We start from the raw sequence: 24969 nt of genomic DNA, 5'->3' as shown, positions 1-24969 counted from the left end.
GAGAGATTGAACTGACCAATGAATAACAATTGGGAACAAAAGCAACAATGACACAATCACAGAATGATTACGAACAGCTTCTACTGTATTCGCACATAAGAAAAACGGTGGAGTTGCTTTTTATTTCTGTCACTGAAAACCAATGGATAAATAAATTTATGAAATTATTAAAAAAGTAACAGACATGGCAGGTGATCACATCATCACAAGTAGTGATGCACAATATTATCTGATATGCTGATATGTAACAACTAATTTAGCTGATAGTTGATACCAATATCAATATATCCACTTTTTTCACCACTTAATTTTAGTGATCAGCAAGTCTCTTCTGCAGTGGATTTAACATCATATCATGCATGCATACTCTTATCATGATGGCCCACCAGGAGATAGAGACATGAAATACAATACTTTTAAATATGTATGTAATATTCATTCATTGTGCAAAATAAGAAAAAGCATGTTGGCTGAAACTGATAGTTCAGTTTAATGAGGATCATAAAACAACAACACAGAGACTCCATAATCTGAACCAGGATGGCAAATTTTATTACTCCTTTCAACCTAAGTCAGCGTAATCCAAGCCTTCCACTCATACCTTTCACAATAAAATCCCGAAACAGACCGCCAGAAGCAGCTCGGGGTCAATATGATCTCACTAGCTGTCGCAAATTGGCACTGCTACCAGCAAATCTATTTGTGTTTTTTTTTCTTTTTCTTGTCATGACACTTCATGCGGAGGGTTTATGAAGTCATCTGACCCAGTAAAAATATTTTTTGACCACATCCTGAAGGATTCTTATTAATGTGATGAATTATGAATTGAAGTTTAAAGAAATGCAGGTTTTGAAGAAAGTTCATGCAAACAACTCCTGGAATATTCATATCTGTGGCATCCACACTGTTAGAGTATCTGAGAATGGATTGTCCTTAGTTAGTGTCAGCTCTCAAGCCTGTTACTGACAGAAGGCAGCTGACTGCAATGACAGGAAGTGGAACCTTTCAGCATAACAGAAGTTACAGACAGGGTATAAACCTCTTCAAGTTTGATCGGGCAGACATTGAAAACTGGTACACCTACGACTTATCCTGTTCTGATACCAAGACTTTTTTAAGGAGCGGACCAAAATATATCACTTATTTATGGATCATGCATAGCCTAGCTACGAAAATGTTAAAAAGAAAGTGAGGAGAAAAGCAGGGAAAAATAACTGCTGATTATGCTACAGAACCTCTTTAATGAAGTGGGGAAAAAAAGAAAATTAATGGTAAAACTACAGGGCTAAAATCTAAATTTCACTCGTTTTTATTCATTAAAATATATAAAACTAAATTCACACATCAAAAAACAAAAAATAATGAGCCTTTTTATGGGAAAAATATTAATCTGCACTGTTTATTTAAACTTCTCCACATTTTCATTGCTGCAGACACTGCACAGAATGAGCCACTCATGGATGTAAACACTGCAAAGGCAAAGTATCAGAGAGACAGCAGGAAGGAGGGAGGGAGGATGACGCGCTAGAAGAGGTCATGTTCCTGTATGTCTGTGTCCTCCGGCAATACTATACTTTGCATTGTAAGTCATATACTTCTCCTTTTTCTTCCTGTTTTTCTCCATCGCACACACTGGAAACTCCTGTTCCTCCTCATCTCACCTTCCTCTACCTCTACCTCTCTCTCTGTCTCTGTCTCTCTCTGTCTCTGTCAACTTTTGTCTTTTTCCTCTTTTAAAAATACGGATGAAAGACTTCTATAGAACCCTGATGTGAATTCTTTCATGTGTCACTCTAGAAAATGCCCCAGGCCACACCTTATATGCACTCACACACATATACACCAGCAGGTTCCATGTATTCGCACACACTGCAGGAGTCTACACACACACACTGATATGTCTGCACACACGCACAACTAAAACATGACTGAAAAAACATACATTGTATGTGCATATTTGCAGATGTGTTCACGCAGAGCTATGCAGGGACTTAAACACCCACCCACACACATGCACACAAAACACACACACACATCCACAGAGATCGTGGCCAGGACATGCCCTTTTCTCTGTCCATCTGTATAAATACATTAACTTTGAAGTGTGAGAAGAGGGTGTGCATGTTTGTGTGTTAATGTGTGTGTGTGTGTATGAGTGCATTAAATCTTCCCTGAGTTCCCACTTCACAACTTAAATGATGTTCTCTTATTACTCATTTGCAATAGCTGATAATAATAACACATTTTGGAGGAAGCGTAATGTCACTATGGATTATGATTTCTTTTTTTGTTTTTGTTTTTTTGTCATATTAAACATGTCTATAAAATGTTTGACAGCGAAGGTTTTTCCTGTCCTTTCATCGTCTGTTTTAAACAATAGAAGCATGATTCGCCATGTTAAGGCCAGTGAAAGCACTAAATTAAAGCTGCATTAAGGGCAGAGGAACTCTAAGCCTGTTTTGGTCTGACTCTTGTTGCCGGATAATCGACTTTAATCAAGGGCTGCCCCCTGAAAGTAGAAGATTCAAATTATCAATCTGGAACCCCTCAGTCACTTGAGATTCCTCAAGTTGGGCAGTTGGGGTTTTTTGTCTTTATTGTTTTTTTGTCAGTCAGTGTACAGTGCATTTGTGGGGACCTATTGGTCTCCAAACGTAGCTGCAGAGTGAGTGCTCCTCGCTTTCATGCTGCTCTCCAGTACAGGCAGCTGTAGACCCCGACCCAGGGTGAGTCTGAGTGAGACAGAGGCAGCTGTGCGGAGGAAGGGAGGCTTTGCTTGGACAGGCTCCGAAATAACGTTATCTTCTGCCTTTTGCTTAGAAGTGGTGAAATTACAGCACAGCAACTACTGTAAATACCATACTGTTGCTGTTTTTCGTTTAATAACCTAGTGTCAACAAAAAATGCTTTTGCACATTTCTGATCCATCGTTAGCTTAGTTAGCATGCTTGCAGGGCTAGCTTGGCTTATTTTACTGTATTACGGCAATGTCATTCTGAACATCCTGCTGAACCCCATTCTAAACCTCAAACTTTATATGAAAAAAAAAGAAGCAAAAAATAGTTGAATATTCATATTGAACAGCCAAATCCGATTCAACTGACATAATTCTGAGTCCAGTACAACCCTGCTTTCTTCACCAGCTAATTGCTAACTAGCTGTTTAGTTCCAGGGAGATTATGTGCAGCGGGTTCATTAATGCCTGCTGCCTAAAAAAGGGGGTTGATGAACCACAGAGTAAATGTGCTTTGAAACCAAAACAATGAGCTAAAAGAGGCTTAAAAACTTCATAGAGCTGCAGGTGCAGTTAAAGCGTTAGTTGATAAGTGTTTGTGTGAAACAGGGTTGAATAGTAGTTTATTTTGATTTTCCCAAAGTAATGGTGAAAGATTCACTACAGAGAACTAACAAAAACTTGTGACTGGATGTTGAGTCCTCACTGCTGGACCATCTCTGGGCATGTGAGCCTGGTTTCTTGGTGTCTACCAGAGTGACCTTGAAGCTTCAGGCTTCATATTTATTAATGTCACCGTCTATTTTCTGCTGTTTTCCTCCTCTTCTGCCTCCACATTTACCATACAAGGCCACAGTGTGCTGAAGTCTCAGGGCCTCTTAAATCTTGTTTAGATAGACAGATTTTCCTGCCATACGAATACACACATGCAGTTACATACATGCAAGCGCAAACACACAGCTACAATCACAAAAACAGGCACACACACACACACACACACACTACCACACTGCCCACAGACGCATCCACTGAACATTTTACCGGAATGCATAAAAAAATGTATCAAAACTCCCCCTCACACATGCCACACAGATTTATATATGGGTCAGATAAATCACTCAAAACCTGACCCCATAGCATTAAACACTGAGAGCAAAATTCCACAGAAAATGTTGTTTAAATTATGTTTTATGACCCAAAAATGACTTGCAGGCCTCATGATCTTCTCTTTGGTCAGTGCATGAAAACAGATAAAGCGAACTAAGGCTTTAAAATGCAGAAAAGGAATCAATCTTGGAGTGTTTTACTGTCTGATTTATGGGTGATTTTCATCCACCAAGCTGAGACGATCAAGAAACGATATTGAAGAGGATATGTAGCCTTATTTTTTTTTTTTTTTTTTGTAGCTTTATTTTAGATACAGCTCTATTACATTGTGATAGGATCCAATGTTTTGCACAATACCTTCAGCTGTACTTAGAGTTTCTTATGAGGTGACTAAGAAGTAATTTATGGTGTGTCTCTGGGAATTAGAATCATGTCTGACCTTAGAAACAATATCAAACAACTTGGGGATATCTCTGCTTTCCATCAGCAATGTTTTCACTAAAGTTTAGGACACTTGGGCGATGTATGACATCACTACAGTTGTCTTTTTGGCTAACTGCTATTTAAGATGAGAGTCAGTGTATAAGACTCATAAAAAAGTTAATCCTCTAAATCAATAAAAACTGCTTTAACCACCCCCATTCTCCGTTTAAGTTTCAGCATCTGTGTGTCACTATGAAAGTATCTCCAAATGCAAAAGTAGGAAGCAAAAATAGCTTAGTAGTTCCATAATCTCATTCATCTAACTAAAGAATATGTGCACTTGTAATTTTATGTAATGTTTTCACATTGGTCCCTATAAAGGAAATGGTTTCATATTTTGGTGAATATTTGTATTTGCAGATGAGAAGAAGATACAATACTACTACTAGTCATTAAATTAAGGTGACCATATTTTCAAACCTCCAAACTGCGAACCTTAAAATTTCTGCACATTTGTGCACAGGCACATGTATGCAGATATTAACACACCAGAGGCATTTTCATCATGACTGAGGACATTTGGGCTCTATGTTGGCGCCTAGCACACACACCAAGCGCACGTTTCAACACCATGGACAGTGCCTCAGTAGAAGAAAAACTATGCTTTGTATCCCAAAATTCGCCCTAAACGTAGTCTATTTGAAAACTACATGATAGCACTATAACACATCACCAGCTGTACCTGATTCGAAGCTCTGGTTTTGTTTCACAAGATGTTATGCAAAGGTCCCCCCTTAGCTGCCCATTTCAGATGGCCATCACCTGCATTTGCTCTGCTGAAGTAGGTCGTAATGCTACCACTTCCTGCGTGTTAGACTCACAAGTCAGTCTTTAGATGCTTTGCTTAACTAAAGACTGATGACTTTCTCCCTGATTTTGTGTTTAGATGGGTGGATACAATTTCAGAGTTTAAAAAAACTCCCTACATTGCAGAACCAATAGTAAATCAGCAGGGCGGTCCTTCGGTGGCTCGCTGAACTCTTGTGCTCGTAAACATAGTCTGACTAGAAACACGTGTAGCGGTACAAAATGGCTCAAGTCGCTGTAAGTCCTTAATTTCCACAATCTTGTGGACTGAGCACACGTTTGATAAAACGGAGTTAAATCTCTCGGCATCCATTTTCAAGCTCTCTGTGTGTTTGTTTCCTTGCGGACGAGAAAAGGGGGAGCGCACATTTCCGAGAAGGCGTGTCCTTTTCAAAATGCAAGAGGCGTTGCTTTGTTGCCGGCCGTTTTCGCCGGTGTGTTAAACACACTTTAGAAAGGAGTGTCCCCAGACTATCAGAAGCCGGAGATCTCTGATTGTCTGGTGGCGAGACTACCTGCGTGTAGCCGCTGCTTCTGTTTGGATGTCTTAATCTGGGGCCGTATTCACAAAGCTTCCTAGTGCTAAGAGTTGCTCCTAGTGACGAAATTCTAAGAAAATTCTTAGAACTGTGACGTTTTCTTAGAATTTCCCCTTAGGGTTAAGACTAGGTCCTTGTAAAGATTAAAGTAATTCACAAAGCATCTTAGACCTTAAAAGAGCTATTAAGGTGAAAAACTTTTAGGAGCAGGGAGGAGGACTTTTAAGAGGCTTAAGAGTTTCCTAAGCAGAGGAGAAAGTGGTGGAAACACAAAGAGGTCGACGAAACAGTCTCTAAACACAAAATGACAGTGAGTAATGCTACAGATGAGATTGTGCAGGGTTAATGTTTGTGGTCGATGTCATTCTGGATATGCACACATTTCACACCTAACAAAATAATGCTATAATGCCAGAAATAAAAGTATCACAATACTAAGATATTTATAAAAATGCAGCAGTGATGACTTTGGACTGTCTCAACCTTCCATCAGCAGAGTGATCACACTAACAATGACAACACTGTCAAGCCCATATTGTGATGCAGTTCATTTAATTTCCACTGGGTGTCCACACCTTGCAGGCCCACAAAAGGGCGTGTTTGTGACAACCAATTACATCTGTTAAAAGCAAGCATCACACCTAGCAACAGGGTCAACCACACCTCCTCAGTAAGATAAAAGTTTCTGTCCCTTCCTTGCTCAGAGTTGGTCTTAGAACTTTCCTAAATCACTCCTAAGCTAAGACTCCTTACTAAAAGTTTTTAGTCTAAGTTAGGAGTTGTCTTAGAGTACTCTCAGAATATTTGTGAAAGAGAGCCAAATTTTTGACTAAGCCTTTTTCTGGAGCAATGGCTGCTACCTCTATATGGAAGTGTGTGTGAATGCAGAGACAGAGCCAGGAGTAATGAGATCGTTACATGAAAGGTTTCACTGAAACGGATTTCATCCCAAATTTACTATTGACTGCATTAAGCCTTGTTTCCACTAAGCAGTACACATTTTTCCACTGTGAAAAGTTATGGATGGTAACAGTGGAACCCGTCTGTTGGTGTATTCCGCACACTGATCCAGTACTTTTAAAGGATTTATATACATCAGGGTCCGACATTAACGGTTGCCCGAATGCCCGGGGCAAGTAAAAATACTGCCTCTAGCAGCAGCTGTAGACTGAGAAAAAAATTACTTAATTTACTGGGCTGACTGCTGACAACTTTTAAGGTGGAATGTTTACCCGTAATGTTACTTAGTACACAAACTGACCACATGAATCCATCAACACCCCTTAATGGTGATGACCCAAGTTCAGTATGACAATTCTGACCATTCTGTTTGTTTTTCTTGTCTCTCATGGATGACATGCACTTTAAGAAATAAGTGGATCTTAAAGCTGCAGTAGGTAGAAAGCCTGAAAACGGTTGATTTTTGAGTCTCATCTGAGTTAGGTTTCGTTCGTCTCCGCCCTGAGCCCCTCCTACCAGACGAGCATGCGAGTATTTTATCCTGTTCTATTTCTCCCTCTCTGGGAGCCTCGGCTCTCCCTCACCGCGCAGCAGCCCTCCCCATCCCTCCTTCGCGGACCCGCACATACTCCCAAGGCTCGGCTCTCGGTCTCCCACGGCCGACCCTCGCGCCCTCCGGCCGGGCCTGGCCCCACCTCACCCTTCCCCTCCCTCCGGGGCTCTGGGGAACCGAGTTCTGTCTTCCCTTTTTTGGGTTTAGCCGTGTAGGCAGTTGTAACCAATGCTGGAATAGCTATTTTACCTGGTGCACTGTTCGCCCTTGCTGCTTGCTCTCCCCTTCTGCCGGCGGCACAGGAACACGCATATGCAGTAGTAGTAACAGCCTATAGGAATGCAGTGGTCTGAGCTGACCTTTGATTGGTTGATGCACATCGGCACTATACTGATTCTTTAGTGGCTGAACACAGAGCCATGGTGAGGTGCAGAAACCTATTGTTTGTCTCAGACCACTTGATTTACATTGTGCTTAGAGGGTATTATAAAAATTTTACTCAATTATACCAAAACAATGTTGCCTTCTGGAGCTTTAAAGTGTTTAAAAAATATATATTAATCTGGACTGCATTATGTGGACTGAGCTTTGTTCTGGGTGGTCCGGCAAAATTAAACCCATGCTCTTGCCTGACAAGGACTCAATGCACAAATCAGCTATTTTTAATGATCCCATAGAGAGAGACTCTTACTTCAGCCTGTTCTGTTTTGTTCTGAAAATGTAGGTGTGCAACCCCGTTCTGTGGACAATAAACAATGTGCAGACTTCCCTCTGTATCACTGGTGCACAGAAAATACAGTGAGTGCTGGACAGAGCAGTGAGTGACAACAACCCCGCCCACATTTAAGAGTACTGTCCATGAGATTGAAACGCTAAACCAATCTAGAGTCTAGGTACCATGTCTGTAGGGGATACTTTTGGTTCTACAGGTACAATGCAGAAAGTTTTTGGTGGAAACAGGGCTTTAGTTGCCAAGTCTCTTGTGGCAAGACTCAGTTTTTGGTGACCCATCTCCCTGAGAAAGCATGTAGGAGTTGGGTTGTACTTGCTGTCAGCAGGGGCCAAATATCAGACCTGTATTTGATTTAGGCTCACATTTGAAAGTGGCCCAAGTCAGAATAGAAAAAGGTTAGATTCCTTATGACTATGCTCTTCACATTTCAGTCACATTTCAGTCACATTTGAGCTTTTGCCTGCAGTCTGAACATAGCAGCTCTTAACTGTTCCGCATCTGTGTAACACATTATGTTTTCACAACTTAAAAGCAAGTAGCAGCCACTACAACTGAGTTAAATTAATGTGGAAATTCCTCATGCTGCAACTCCTATAGCTGCTGGCTCCTCAAAAAATCCCACATTCCATCATCATCTCATTCATTTGCATCGATCACGCTAACGTCTCAGTTGACACAGTGATCATTTATTGAAGTTAAAGTGCAGCAAACAACCCATTTATCATGAGTCAGTCTCTCGTGCAGTGCATCTACATCCTGGTGAGCAGCTGGTTGACTGTAAGGCTGGCCCCGCCGCCCTCCATTCCTGACTCCTCTACCAGCACTTTCCTCTGGAACTCCTGCAGGTGGAGAAAAGCATGAAGAGGAAGAGGGAGGAAAATTAAGATAGAAGAGTTTTCATCTGTCATCTTTAGTCCCTCCCACAGTATTTGATTGACAGGAGGTCTCTGTGAAGTCTAATGCCAAATAAAATAGAAAGCATTGATTACTTGGCACCACAGGGGCATGCCATAAAACTGCGTGATGACAGTGTTGAACTTTTCACTGTGCCAGGCAGCAATTTATTTGAGTAGCTACTGACAAGTCTCTTTACCAGTGCCTGATCAATGACCTTGAACTGCAACCACTCTGTAACTTGATCAGCAAGCTCAGGAAGTAGCTGGTTTCAGATCTTTAAAAAAGCTTTTCTGTTCTGCAGGTACTCCAAAACATTAGAAGCCTTGTGGCTGCTGAAATCAACACTCAGTGGTGTTGAATCTCAGACTGTTACAGTAAGCTGCAGCATGTCAAACATCAGCACCTGGTTTGTCAGTTGTGTATTGAACATCAACAGTTGGTCCGCTGCCAAGTTTCAGATTATGGTGTGTGTGTGTGTGTGTGTGTGTGTGTGTGTGTGTGTGTGTGCGTGTGCGTGTGCGTGTGTGTCAATCTCACCCTGAATCTCCTGAGTCTTGCCAGTCTGTCTTGCAGAGTCTTCTCCTGGCTGGAGGTCAGCTTTTCTATATGAGTCCGCCACTGCTGCTCTCTCTCCTGACACACAGGGGACACACGCTGTTATGGGCACCTCCATTATACACAACAATACTGAACATCAAGATGTAGTTTTAAAGCTGCTCCAGTCCATAATGTTATTTTAAATATGGATCAAATTACTGTGTAATGTTGATTGAATCACTTTCAGTGATTTATCTCCTGACTCTGCAGTTACCCACAAGTCTGCACAGTGTTTTAGCACCTTTCAGGCCATTGTTTTGATTGCCACGGAACTTAGCTGTTTTGGTTCAGTCTCACCGCTCTTATCAGCTCCATTTCCAGCCAGTGTTCAGCAAGAAAAATCTATAATTAACAAACCTACTGTACACCACATGTCCAGCACCAAGCAGACTTTCAGATAGTTTTCAGATTTTAATTTTTGTGTGTAAAATCACTGCAGTGACTGTGTCACACACAGAGCACACTGGACACATCGCGCTGGCTGCCAAACACACTCTGCCCTAAATGCTGTGAACATACAAACACTGGTGACTGTTGGTTGTTGCCATGATTCACTGTAAAGAACTACTGATTAGCAGGCTCATTTCGATACATCAGTATTCATGAGGTGCTTTGTACTGACCATTTATGGTTGTTTGAGGCCGTGTAGAGGGCGGGATTTGTAGCTGATTCATGTGCAAACAATTCCAAAATGATTAGGGATTTATAAAGGGTAAAAGTGCACTGGCAGCTGTATGCAGAGTTCTACAAATCAGAATATTTTTGAGGCAACCCATTTTCTGCTTTTGTCCGCATGTACACTTTTACTATGGATCCTAGACACTGTTTTATAACTAAGATGCCTGAGCCTGTCAGTGGCCAAAACGAGCATTTTTAATGGACGTACATTGATGATATGAAGATGCCCAGAGTGGTTGCATCACAGCCTCTTTCGCTGCTGTAGGCTGCAGTGCTTTTGCTCAATACTGGACCAGTTTTAAAAATTGTTGTTTCCATCACAAAGGATCTAGGTTGAAAAAATACCAAATTTACCCTTGAAGCTAACAGGAAAAGGCAAGGTTTGAGCTGATTGCATTCTAATCACAATGTGTTCTTCTGCATGCATTTACACCTGGCATTAACATGCCTTTTCACTTACCTGGTTGTGATATCCAGTCACAGATTGATTGTTAATGCCAGGGGTAAATGGTGTAGTTGTACATATCAGAGGGACCCCTGCCTGCATACTGTGTGTCCATGCTCTTAAGTCTTTTTTATCACTTAGATGCAGCTGAAAAGGTGTTAGCTTTGTTGCGAGAACTTGCAAATGAGATTGAGAAGTAAATAAGCAGGTTTAATGTGCTAGGGGGAAAGGCGGTGCTGTGGTGGTGCTTTGGCACATGCTCAGGTCATTTTTGTTTGATGGCGAGAAGATAAAAATCTTGTAGTCTTTCATTATCTTGTAAATTATCTGCAGTGGTTAAGGTTTCTGATGATGTAGAGTAAGGTGTTACAGGGACATAGTCGATGTCTGCATTCATAAATATGTCATCATTGGTGTATTATTACCTCCACCAATAATCTGACTCGTAAAAGGAGAATTTCGGATTTGTTTGTACATTGGGCAGGTAAGTCGTTTTGGGGGTTCTATAACATTTCACCATCTTGAAAATGCATCCGCCAGCAAGGGACATATAGCACTACCAGGGAATAGCCCCACCTTCAGCGTTTCCGTTGAGAGCCAGGCCAGCGCTGTGTGACTGAGAAGCCAAAGAAGAGGAACAATAGGTGCTTCGCTACTACCCCGGCACTACTGCAGCATAACAAAGTCCTACTCTTTGAGCATAATCCAGGATCATGCATATGCAGCATCACGAGAGACGGAATCCTCGTCGCCAAGAAAGCGCAAAAGGGAACAAAAAGGCAACGTGACCGGTGAATTCAAAAAACAAGGGTCAACATCAGAGTAGCCTTTCCCAGGTGGTAAGAGCTGCTAAAGGAGAAAGGTAATGCAATCACAGGCCATGACATGACGTGATGCTAGGAGAGGGATGAGGTGTGTGAGGTTGAGCCACTTGTCAGTTGTCAAAAGACAAGATGTGATTGGTTTGTTTCGATTTACATCCGCCCCGACAGTCCTACGTTGTAAACACAGCCAGCTTGGTAAGGAGGGGGTTTGTCAACTCGCGTCGTGTGTGTCTGTGTAGGAGCCTGAATGAATACTCCATGAAGTATCGGATGACATGGTTTCATCAATGTTATCATAGCTTTTTGGTACACAGTGGCTACCGTTGTTGCAATACGACTTTGAAACAGTGAGGCACTAGTGTGCGCTATCCGTTTGAATATATGATTTCATTGTTAGATGGGAGAAATTCCTACACACGGTGGCTTTAATGATGCTTTGGGTAGGTTTGATTTATGATCTTTCCACCAGGCTCTAATGTGAGTGGTCTGTGTCTCAGCTGCTAATTGACTGTGGAGTAGCCTACTATCTTAGATTAGAAAAGTTAGTCCTGAAGGTTCTTGGGTTGAGCTAAATGCTTCATTTACAGCAGGTGTCAATTACAAATCTCATCAAAAAAGTCACTATTTTGCCATGTAACAAACTGATATAAAACTTTATTGATGGTGCATTGGATTTAAAGATGTCACAGTATATAGCACAAATTATAAATTGCTCCATATAAACAAAGAACAAATGTATGGATTCAATTTTGCAGCTGCACACCTGCTTTGGGTGGAAAAAAGCAAGCTGACAAAGACAAAACCCACAATCCCTTGCAGGAAATCCACTCTAATATCGTAGAAATCTGTAGAAACATTTTGAAGGTCATAAAGGTCCCATGGTACAATGATATAACAGTACATACATTCTGTTAGGGCTGCTCCTCAGAGCCTCAAGTAGGCGTGCTCATGACATGTATGTCTGTGAGAGTGATGAAAAGTGCCTGCTGTGTATCCCTGACCTCAAATTGGGCTCAGTATTACTCTCTTGGATCCAGTTTCCTGCTGTGTGTTTGTATGTATAATTTTCACATATGTGAGAGAGAGAATGATAAATCCTTCAGACTTGTGTATGTAAGACTTTAAACAGTTCAGATGGGATACATGTGAGATGGCCGAGGCCAGTGGTTCTCAACGGACCGCGCCTGTCATCAATTAACATTTCTGTCATTGTGTGTGTGTGTGTGTGTGTGTGTGTGTGTGTGCGTGCGTGCATGTCGGGGGAGCAGAAATGTTCAGAGGAAGTTAATGTGAGCAAGGGAGGCATTAAGTTTAACGTCAGTTTAAAGACATGCTGACACATGTGGAGTGAAGGTGAAAGCAGTTAAGCCGTTACCTCCCCAGTTACATGCTACACACACACACACGCACACACACACACACACACACACACACACACACACAGTCATTTCAGGCGAACAACCAGGACATTCTTTCCAAGAAGTCCTTGAGTTGAAAATGAGCATTTGGACATTTGAATGATTACTTCATTCATGTTCTATACACACTTGTTCCGCTTTGTGGTGTGTGAAGAGGGGGTAGCAAACTTTGAACAAATTGCCTTAAATTGGCAATCACTGACAAAATGACAAATTGCGTTAATACTCTTTTTCTGATCCAAACACAACATCATGGTGGCAATTTGCCATCTGGCCAGTGGTGTTGGTTGTAGAGTAGAGTGACAGTGTGCAGAGCAGTTGGAAGGGCTTAAGGCCCAAAAGTGCAAACTGTCTGCAGAGTTGTGAAAGCGTCCCTCTGGAGCCCTGCACACAAGATGATATTTGCTCTATGAATTCATTGTTATATATTGGATACATTCTTATACTTTAAAGGCACCGAATGTAAGAATGTGGCCAAGATGGTTACTGCACTCAAAATCAAAATACTGCCGCGAGTCGTGTCCGCCCCCCTACCCTACAGATTTGAGGCTTCTGGACAGCGGAATGCTGGAGACTGATTTGTTTGCCCATGGGCAGCTGCCGTGGCAGGGCCGCGTCGCCGCGTCCTTGATCTTCGGTTTTCCAGCGGGCCGTTCGAGCAAGTCCAGCTTCTCTGCTGCTAACGCTGCTGCCGGGATACAGCGGAGGAGGAGCCGGCTGCTAATGCTATGTACTGGGACACTGCTAATGCTGCTTGACAATTTGTATTTTTGCACAAACTTTACATTTTGAATTTTGTTGCCTCAACTCGCTACAAGCCTGCGTTGGTTAGCTGTGCTATTTTAGTGGGAGGAGAGCTTCAGTCTCGTTGCACTACACTGGGAGAGGCATTCAGAGTCAGAAAATACAGTCTCAAGCAGGAGGCTGGGAAAACTGGTGGAAAAAAATGTCAAGAATCAGATGCAGTGCAAAGTGAAGTTAGGACACAATACATATGGAATGAGCCCAAACAAGCAAGTTTTAGTGGCGGTTTACTAGTGCAAAATTTTGGTGTGCCCCTGTAGTAAATACGAAGAAACAATTTAAGAAAGGGCTATCATTTTATCCCACTGTGTGTGCTTATGCAGCATGAGTCCTGTCAGACCAAAACCTCATCTCCAACTTGACCTTTGAGATGCAAGGAAAGCTTCATTTTCAGACTGACATCTGTGCAGTTTGAGGTTTTCAGTGACGAAAACACACACATTTGTTTTCAGAATTCCAAATTTTTCAGAAAATTCTTGTGGATTTCAACCCACTGCTTTAAACTGGGGCGAATATATATACAACATGCCAACTGGTCTTTAAATGGAATTGCGTGTAATTACTGTTACTGAAATTAAATGTACTAAAACTCAAGACAAGAAATTATGCAAATTATTCAGAGATGCAGTTGTGGAGTCTAGCATAGAAGTATACCCAGAAGGCTTTAAGCATTCTTTGGAGCTCACCTCCAATCCCACTGGGATCCCGCTGGGATTGGAGGCACTAAAGGTATCACTTGTACTGTTATCACACTGCACTCCCTGAATTTAGCTGGCGGGTTAGCAAAGAAAAAACACCTGGCTGGCTGGAATCCCTCACATATTTAAGACTTTAACCATAGTAGTTACGCAAAAATGCTTTTCTTGCCTTCTTTAAAAAAAAAAAATAAAAAAAAAATCATGCTTCAAATTATATAACAAAATTCAGACAGCATGGGGGGGTTTAGTTTCAACACAACATTTTGGGAAACCAACCATGAAATTTAATATGTTTTGCCACCCTTGTCTTTCTTCCTAAGAATTACATTGGAAATTGCATTGAAATGTACCCTTGTTAAAAAATAGGTTGTTGTTTTCTGGGTAGTTTGGTCTCATTTATTATAATAAGCAGGAAAGCAGTTGTTTTTGAACATAAGTGTTAAATTGGAAACATTACAGTGTATTTATGGAATCCCTTTGGCTTGACTGTGGCATTCCAGCAGTGTGCGTGCGTGCGTGCGTGGGTGCGTGCGTGCGTGCGTGCGCGCGTGTGTGTCTGAGGTTAAGTTAGGATTCAGCGGAAAGTACATTCCATACTGCGGTGAGAGTGACTGTCCTCTTTATCAGGGTAAATGTTGTCATCAGCTTCCTGCCTGTGTGTATGTGTGTGTGCACATGAAACGGAAACACTGACGACAACAATAACAGTGCATGTCCCTTGCTGACCTCACACACTCTTGTCAGAAACGGGGCGGCTGCTCAAAGGACCCACAGCTGCTTTGTGTGTGTGTGTGTGTGTGTGTGTGTGTGTGTGTGTGTGTGTGTGTGTGTCCGTCTGTTTTGACAACTGTGTGTGGTGTTTTTAAATGAATATACAGTGTGAATTCACTCCAGCTCTTTAAAATGCTAAATATGTGTTTGTGCTGCTGTCAAATATGCTCCAACATGTGTGTGTGTGTGTGTGTCTATGTTTAGTGCCGTGAAGTGTGAGTGAGGTTTGAAGCGACTGATAAGCCCGGCAGTCTTGACAGAGGGCCAGAGATGTGTTTCCCGCTCTGACGTTTCCATGGAAGTGAATCTGATTTTGCCTTGAGCAGTGAAGTGAACCTCTGAGGTAAATTAACACTCATCGATCAGGAGTCACACTGCCTCATGCCTGATTGTTCAGACCACCGTTTCCATTAGGCTGATTATAACAGCATGGTCTCATGAAACTTTAAGCACAGCGTCTTTAATGTGAATAACGAGCTCCGTTCACAGAGAGGATTAACCGGAGGAAACACAAACAGAAAGAAAACTGTTTGACAGTGGCTAATAGTTTAATAAGAGAAATTATTCTGGGTGTTGCTGGCTGAGGTTAGGCACCAAATCTTTGGATCACAACAGGCATCAAACAAAAACATAGCAAGGAGAACTTACGGGCTAAAATCCAAAATCTCTTTCATATTATCAGAGGTTGGCTTAGCAATAAATGTTGCTGACAGCCAGGACGATCTGTCATTACACAAGTCAGCTCATTTTACTATAGCTTGGCTGCCAGGTGCAACCTGTGTATGTGTGTGTGTTCATGTGGTGTGGTGTGTGTGGGTGGGTGAAAATTAAAATGTACAAGCAGGCATTGGCTGGGTGGGTGAAAATTAAAATGTACAAGCAGGCATTGGCAAGAGTGTATCCTGAGGAGATTAAAGCAGCAGCAGTTGAGGCTGAACCAGTGTCGTTCAGCAGGAAACTTGCAGTGCAAGTGCTGAGAGTAAAGAGACTGTTTGATTTCACAAATGTACAGACTTGTAGAGTGTGTCTTCCGTGTGTGTGTGTGTATGTGTGTGTGTGTGTGTGTGTGTGTGTGTTTACCTTCTTGCTCTCCTCTACTTCTTGGAGTCTCTGTTTTTCCAGCTGCTCCCTCTCCAGCCGCCGACGGACCTGAAACACACACACATACTATGCTTGTTTGTGTTTTTAAGGGAAGTGTTACAATAATGGACTTTGTGGTGTTAAGAGACTAAATTGTCTTTATCTCTTACCCTTTCCTCCTTTTTGTCTCTCCAGTCATCCTCAAAAGCTCCAGCTCCTTCTGCCGTTACTTTTGTCGTCCTCTCTGACACTCCCAGAAAAACATAGTCTTCTTCTTTACACAAACCTCTCATTGACTAGAACCAGAAAAACAGCCATTCGTCAAATGTGAAACTTGTATACTTCCGTCTGGATTCAAATTGCCCTGACTTAGCTTGTTCTCATTCCCAGGTCATCAAATATAGATGTTTTGTCAGGTCCCTCAGCATGTGATATCAACGCCAAAGCCACCATTTTGCGTCTTTCTGAGACGAACAGGGCTTTTAATAACTCCAAAAAAGAGAGAGAAAGTTCGCATCAGGCAGGAGGGAGGGGAGGTGGATGGGTCAAACAAAACAAGACTTTCACCCAGGAGATGACAGCCCACGTCCTGTGTGAAACCAAAAGTCAGCAATGTTTTAATGTTCCGTTATGTAACTAATTTACAATCATTGTGCACTGACGTCAGTCACGTGACCTATTTACATCACGTTACATTATTCCTACCTCACAAACTTACTTATTTTAACCAAAAACATGATGTTTTTTTTCCTAGACCTAACCTTTTTTTTTGTTGCCTAAACCTAACCGACTGTTTAACAATGTGTAACCATGTGTTACAATGTGTTTCAGCTGTGTGACACGCTAAGGGATGTCCTATGCCTTGCTATGAGATGCCGATGGGCAGGCCAGCCAAGCAAGGGGGGACAACATTTTGAAAAGTGGGGGAATCCCTATAATATACCTTCTTATTTTGAAAAGCAGAGTAATGGCTAAAAAAATGACCAGGAAATGACTATCAAATCAGCAGTGAGCAAATTTTTTTTTCTTCATTTCTTCATTCAATCTTGAGGGCTACTTTAATTATTGGTCAAATTGTCTGCATAACTGAAATAGCATAAAGTGTACATGGCTGTGAACTCACAGTTTTCCAGTTATACCCAATTTATCCAATTCAAGACTGCTCAGGTACCCCAGTATGTGGAAATATTTAAATACACTATTTTGAAAAATGGCAAGATTCCTTTCCCCCTTGCTAAAATTTAGTGTAATTTTGGAGTTATTTGCCCCCCTCTCTCTGACAGAATAGTACAACATGGTTAGTACCAGTGGATGCCTTAGGTCCTTGAATTTAATATGATACCATATGTCTTCTCTGTAGCTTTAAAAATATGCCCGATACAGAGAGTTTTAATTGCTAAAAATAACTTATAATGAACTGTCAATTCTGTCAATATATGCTAAACTTCACTACACCATAGACTGCAGCTCCTGCTGAGCTCTGCACCAGGGACAGTTGGTGATTTTTGTGTTAATGTGAGTTTGTTGGGACAGTTTAACGACTCAGTATTGGACATTAGTGCTGTTGCTAGAGGAGAGCAGCTCCAGAGACTGCAGCAACAGAAAGTTGACCCACTGATCTGATGGGTGTCAGGACGGTCCACAATCAAACCCCAAGCGCAAAAAGGATCAAATACAGGTATCGTTTGACTGGAGATGTTTCATTTCTACAGGTACTTTTTTTATTGATACCTTAAAGGTAGCAAGCTCAGGTACCTAGTCCTAGTTCTAAGATGCACAGGCTGAGATTGGAGAGACAGTGGCAACAGGTGGCCTGAGGCAAAGAAAGCCACTCTTAAAAAACATGATAACATCTCAACTAGAGTGTGCCAGAACCCATCTTGGAGACTCTTAAGTCAGCTGGAAGAAGCTTCTACTGTCTGATACGGAAATTGTTCTTTTGTCAATCAGACCAAAGCCGTATTTGGTGCAAGCCAAGCACTGAACATCATCATAGACATACTGAAGCATTATCAGCATGTTGACAGTATCATGATGTGTGGATGCTTCTGTGCAGCGTGCCCAGGAAGACTTGTGAGGGAGTCCAGATCTCGATCCAATCTAGTATTTGTGTCTGGAAAAGGATTTTAACTCACAATCCCCACACAACCTGACAGAGCCTGCACAAAGAAGAATGAAGGAAAACTTGCTGTGTCCAGATGTGCAAAGATGATGGAGACCTATCCACACAGATGTGCAAGATGCATCTGCTTGACAGACTTTTGGAGTGTGACTACTTTTGCAAACAAGTATGCTGTATTTTATCCTTTTAATTTATTTAGACCACTTTGTAGACTTCTGAAAACATCAAAAAACATCCGAGCAGGGTGATTCATTTTTATAGGCTTTATAGGCTGTTAAGCAACACCCTCATTTGCAGGTCACAAGAGGTCAGTGAATAGTAGAGTTTGAAAATGATGCAAATTGTGCCTTCAGTCACCAGATATCAACCAAAGTATCAAAATACAAATGTAGAACAAATTTAGTGTGGGACTCAAAGTTGTTTACTGCTGGTCTGTTACCAGCTTTTCTCAGGTTTGGTTCCACTGAAGTATATTTGCGTAAGAGTCATCTGCCAGGTTGATGTGGGATCGATAAGGAATGAATACATGAGGGAACTTGCTAAACCGCTGCAACCGTATGCTTGAGCGGTTTGAATAACTGCAGTCCTATCCCTGTGTAGCCTATTGTCTATATAATCAAGTTGTTGCCATGGTTCCAACAGTACCTGACATACCTTGGACATTGGAATACCTTGGAACCTTTTCATGTGAGTCATCTCGATCCAGGACAGGTGCTGCTCATGAGACACAGATAATCACAGTTTAATTTATGAAGTCTGACTGACTTTAAGGCATTTACATCAAAAGTTCCATAAATATGTCAGTGAGGTATTTACTTTAGCTCTGTTACAGATTATTTTGCAGTGTTTCCGCTACATTCTGCTAAATTATTGCCACCGCTGCTGCTCCTTCAAAACATTTATTTTGCAAATGCACCACCACCGCTCTGAGACATCTGTGCACTTGCACAGCACAGCAGCCAGTGTAGTGAGGAGAGCAGCGGTGAGGGGAGGGGGGAGTGGGGGAAGGCTCCTATTTAGGGATGCACCGAATATATTCGGCCGAATATTGCAAAAAAACACACATTCGGTATTCGGTGGAATAAGTGAAAAGCAAGGCCGAATAATAGCGGCGTGTTTTGATAACGCAATCAAACAGCGTGCGGTGACGGACAGAGTAAAATGTCGGCAGTGTGGCGATAAACAGTAACGGCGAATCCCGCCGGTTGTGGGTTGAACGGGGGTCACAGACACGGACAGGAATACGTATTCCTGTCAAATACGGCGGCGCATTATAACGGCTTACCGGCGAAGAAGTCCGGCTCCAGGTGAATAACTTGTTGTCATGACTGCCCAAAAGTACCTGAACAGCTGAGCCATGGCGGCACACAGTATGTGGCGTATCAGAGGAGAAACTTTAGGGACTGTTCGTTACTTATGAAGGGACTTGTCAGGGGAGGAGGGTGGCTGGTTGATTTTTATTTCATTTATTTATTTTATTTTGATCCCCCCTATGTTAATCACTTATTGATGCTGTTTTTGAAGTATGAATAAGTCAGTAAGTATGGATGGAGGGATGTCTCTCACCCCCTCCCCCCGCCACCCCCGCTGCTGAAAAAAATCCTAGAGGAAACACTGTTTTTTTTTAAAAATAGGATCAAATATTAACAATTGGGAGGAAATAAGATCAAATAAAGCCAGAGTAGTCATTAAAAAATCAATCACTCACCTGTGGGTCAACACCAGCTGTGTTCTCTCAAACCAGTCAAACCAGTATCCACTGTGCTGATCAATACCTGTTGTTTCCCTCTGATTATACCCTCTCTCTTTGATGCCTCATAATAACCATAGATCCTTTTTGCGTCCTTCTCCAGCTTGAAGTCCCAACAGGAAGTTTCAGATCAGTTATAAAGGGTTTTATACAGTGACGGCATGCAGCCTACATGCTAGTTATTTCCACAGTACAGTGACAGAAGTGCCACTGTCCCACTAATAGAATCGAGAAGCCAGAGGAGCATAATGGATAGTTCGGAAGCTTTTCAGGTGAGATCAGTATGAAGCCTCAGGTCAGTGTATCAACCTTTACCAACCAAAAGGCCACATGGGAGTTAACTTAAAACTTAAAATAATCAGTGTTAGTGTAAAGTTATATTCTAGAAGCAGTTTTCCATCCAACCAAAGAACAAAACTTACTGGAAAATGAAAAAATAAAAATAATGGTTTCATGTTTTGTGAAACACCTGTACTAGCTTTCTCTCTGAGACCTGGACGAGAGGATTGATGCCGTTCATGTCCTTATACTAAATATGAAGTTACTGCTGCTCATCTTACCTTAGCCTCAATACTGGAAACAGTGGGGGAACACTAGCCTGGCTTTTGTCCAAAGGTAAGAACTTCTACCTAACCTCACCTTTAAGTGCTTGCTAATAAACATGCCATCTTTTGTTTGTTTAATTTGTGCAAAAACTAAGTATAAAAAGCACCAAGATGTATTTTAAGGGGGGTTTGGGCCAATGACAACAAGACTCCCAAAAGTCACTGCTGTCAGTTCAATGAGGAGAGACAGGTGAATGAAGTAAAGATAATTGTTAATACAGATTACAGATGATGTATGGTTGAGATTTGACAGAAAGTCTTTGGCACTTGAACTCCAGAGCGAGATTTGTAATCGAGGGGCATCTGAGCAGCACACACTGATGGTGGTGGTGGCCGATGAGTCTAAAACTGATGGCTGATGAGGCTGATTAATCTGCAAAGACTAGGTGGTGATAAGGAGATGGAGGGTGTGCACAACTATTGCTAGAGCTGTTATTATGCAACTGCAATGAGATATTACATGTTTATTAGTGAACTTTAAAGATGCTGGGTGGTGTAATTTGTTAGCTTTGTTTTGTGACACAGCAACAGGCTACAAGTTATAGCCCGTGACATGAACCTACAAACTGACCCTTGACACTTGTTGTTGTGGATGGGTGTGACACGCTACAAATGAAATTCAAATGTTTTTATTTCTAGATGTATTTTCTAGCTTAATTAGCTAGCACTATGCTAGCTTTATGTGCATTGTGGTGCACACGAGGATGCAACAGGGCCACAAAATGTGATGTTAAAATTGAGCTCAGACGTTAATCAAAAGCATTGATTTATTTTTATTTTTTTTTACCAAAAAGTACCTTAAGATTACATTTAGTCGAGGTGCATAAGTGGCAGACACACAAGCCCATGGTGACATAACTATGTTAACAAGAGCTTGAGCAATAATTCAGTGGCGACTCAGGAATAACGTAGCCATTGCATTGTCAAGGCATTACAGCTAAGCTAGCTTTTTCCCCGTTTCCAGCTTGTATGCAAATATAAGCTAACCAGCCATTGGTTTTAGCTTCATATAGCATGAAAACATGAGTGGTATCAGTTTCCACATCAAACTGTCAGCATGTAATGAGGGTAATATACAAAGTTTGGGTTTTGTTTGAAAGCCGTCATTTTATTTGCTGTTGTATCTTTAACACATGTCAACACAGCTCCCTGAGCAGAGTTGCATCAGTCCTAGTCAGCATTGTGAAAATGCAGCTTCAGTTTTATTTACAGCTAGCTTTCTGCTGCTGTATTTCTCCTCTAGAATCAATATGGTTCATCATGTCCTCTTTTCCTAATTAATAGCCTTTTCAGCAGGCTGCTAATAAGGAGCCTGGCAGACTGTGGTGATGGATACGGTGGATGCTCAGAGTGTTTCCAGTGAACTCACTCTGTCACAGCGTTGACACATTTATGTAAAACACATCTGGGGGCTGTTATAGTGCTGCTGGATCAGATCAGCTTGCCAGGCCTGACTGAGGCATCACAGCAACAAGTATCTTTTGACAGTTTCCTTTCTCTGTCAGATTCTATACAGTCTCACAGCACACTCATGAAGATGAGCAGACCTGTTCGACTTAACTTGATTACATCATAAAAGAATATATACCATGGCAAGCTTGCAGATACACAAAATACAAAATGAACATGAAACATTCAAACATGAACCACAATACAGACATTATGTATAGAATTAATCATTACACAGGATTAAAACTCAGCATTACTTATTTCCATAATAAGAATCAGCTAATAAAAAAGATTTGAATTATATTTATATCAAATGAAGTTTAGTGCACAGTTCAGTGATATCACGTTATATACTGCAGAGTGCCTATGCAATGTGCTTTCTTGTACACACGCAGTTATATACAGCATATTGTCTTTAATTAACATTCAGCTTGATATGTTCTAATTAATGGACAAAAAAAACTGTAAAATTTCTCATGTTACCTTGGGCGAATTATGAGACAATGTCCCCCTGGCCACAGATATGCAAAGGGCCCCATCACTTCTCCTGCATAGGACCAAGACATAGACTTTGGTGTGGTTTCGCATCTCTTTGTGGTCGTTTTGTGTCTTTTTTTGGTAATTTCTTGTCACTTCATAGTCATTTTGTGTATGTCTGTAGTGGCATTTGAGTGGCATTTTGTAGGTGACATTGAGGGTGGCCCCTGACACCTGGGGCCCTGGGCCTGTGCCCAGTAGGCCCATTCAGTAATCCATCCATGCATTTAACAGTTTGCCACAGTTCAATACAACTTTTATTTACATCAGACTGTTACTTACGTTTTATCACACTGATAATCATTTTGCAAAAATGTTACTACGGTGTTGCATTAGTCCCTCATGAGAAAGCGATTAAAAAATAACAATAAAAATAAGAAAAAAGTGCATGGATTACAGGTTTGTTTTTTATTCATAATTCCTGTGGAGCACAATGAGAAACGGTTCATGTTTTTCATAGAATTAATCATAAAAAAATACTGGCATGTAAATGCGGCGTTATGCAACCTGCTGAGACATTATATGAAAAGGAGTTAGTTCATGAGCCACGGAGTTCCAGGAGTTCAGCTCCAGACCTGAGGCAGTGGTGAGGTTAACAACCGTTGTTGTTGTTGTTGGAAGTGAGAGCAGAGTGTGAATGAGAAAACCCAGTGTAAAGTAGAACTGTGAAGGTGCATGTTATGTCCACGTTTTGTTCTTCATGAGGTGCAACATTTTCATCCTCCCACTTTAGAATGATGTATGTTAATCTCACTGAAGCTATAAATAGGCTTTTATAGGCTGTTAATCTCAGAACAAACTCATAATGAGAGATGATAGAACTCTGGCAGGCCTGGAAACCATATCAATAATGTGTTAAGTGTTGGCAGGTGTGTGTATGTGTGAGCTTTATACACAAGATGCCTAAATTAAAGTCATATGTTGACTTTCAAAAAATTTGGTTAGTAAACCAATAAATGGTGTTGCACCGTCAAACGTGTGATGATCTGAATTAGACTGAACAGCTCATTATTTAGAAATCTACCGCTCTCTAAACATTCTGACTGCATGAAGTTTGATCACAATAAGCAGGAAATCATAATTGTTGCAGTACATCTTAGAATGTAGTTTCACTCAAGGTCTAAAACCCCAAAGAGCACTTATGGCGTCCATATGTTCTCAAAAACACAGACAGCAACACACAACCTACAATCCCACATCACTTCACACAACCTCTGCACATTCTGCACCCTCAGAGCGAGCAACAAGCTGTGATCTTTGACCTTTGGTCCCTGAACATCCCTGACGCCCTGACATCACTCATCAGCCTGCTCACAACAGGAAACAGCTCTGGCCTGTAAATACTTTCCCTCAGCAAAATACATGAATTAGTATGTATGTATGCTATGAGCTTCTTCTCTCCCAGGAAGTTGGCAGTTGGCATGTCCAGTAAACGTCTAAAGAAAGTCATCTAAGGAAAGCTCCTTACCCAGTCTCTGAGGGTGATGGCCACCATCCAGCAAAGGATACTCATTTGGGTTGCTTGCATGTGCGTACTCATTCTTTGGAGCAATACCCAAAGCTTATGATCATAGCTGAGGGTTGGAACATAGATTGACTGGTAAATCGAGAGCTTAGCCCTCAGGCTCAGCTCCCTCCTCACAAATCTGTTGAATCCAGTCAGACATTTTTTTTCACTGTGGATGACTTAAAAAATGCAAGACAGGACTGTCATATACTGATGGGTTTGGAAAGACAAATTTAGACATTTACTGTTGCTCCTACCTGTGTGGGCAGGGGATCTCCTGGATTGCTTTAGCAAAAGGCCACAGCCACCAAAATCAACTGTGTTGAAATGAACAGGACTTTGTTCTTAAAGCCAAACTCTGCCTAGGTTCTGATATGTTTTCAACCTGTTCTTTTGTCCAATATGCTCTTACCCCTCCTGGCTCATCCACATCTTATGATCTGGGCAGGCAAAAGAATAAAGGGCTAAAGAAAGTCAATATGAAGTTGTGTCATTTCCTTTGCGATGGCTCTCACAGCTGCAAACAAACTTTGACAGCTGTGATATAGATCAGACGAAGGCGCTGCAAAGGCTTACTAAGTGCAGAGTTTGACTAAAGTGACCCAAGAGCAAAGTGCATCACAGCTGTGGCACCGTGCCTGCGTGACAACATATCCTTTTTACACTCCAAACATCAGTTCTTTTTTGCCTGAAATCAGATGTGAGCGGGCTGCTGTGTGGTGACCTGGAGTGACTCCGTGAAAGCTCTTGTCATGAAGGATTCCTAACACGCCTTGTGTCTTAATGCCTGATCCCTTGGCCGCTAAGTCGTACACCCAAAGAGGCTTAACTCCTCCTCAGTACCCATTGTCCAGAACGGTTCCATCCCTCG

General features: G+C 41.6%; 1 protein-coding gene across 1 annotated transcript; it reads right to left on the bottom strand.

The window, feature by feature from the left end:
- Window positions 1–8608: 8608 nt before the first annotated feature.
- Window positions 8609–24377, bottom strand: LOC126385007 (uncharacterized). Its single transcript, XM_050036491.1, has 8 exons — window positions 24356–24377; window positions 22538–22601; window positions 19959–20103; window positions 18896–18964; window positions 16299–16424; window positions 16129–16197; window positions 9351–9446; window positions 8609–8755 (listed from the first exon to the last, which is right to left on the bottom strand). The coding sequence occupies exons 4-8, from the start codon at window positions 18944–18946 to the stop codon at window positions 8666–8668; spliced, it is 432 nt and encodes a 143-aa protein (XP_049892448.1). The 5' UTR covers window positions 18947–18964; window positions 19959–20103; window positions 22538–22601; window positions 24356–24377; the 3' UTR covers window positions 8609–8665.
- Window positions 24378–24969: the final 592 nt, after the last annotated feature.

Source organism: Epinephelus moara, chromosome 23 (assembly GCF_006386435.1).
Source record: "Epinephelus moara isolate mb chromosome 23, YSFRI_EMoa_1.0, whole genome shotgun sequence".
NCBI classification, from domain to species: domain Eukaryota; kingdom Metazoa; phylum Chordata; class Actinopteri; order Perciformes; family Serranidae; genus Epinephelus; species Epinephelus moara.
This window is presented reverse-complemented; position numbering and strand designations above follow the sequence as displayed.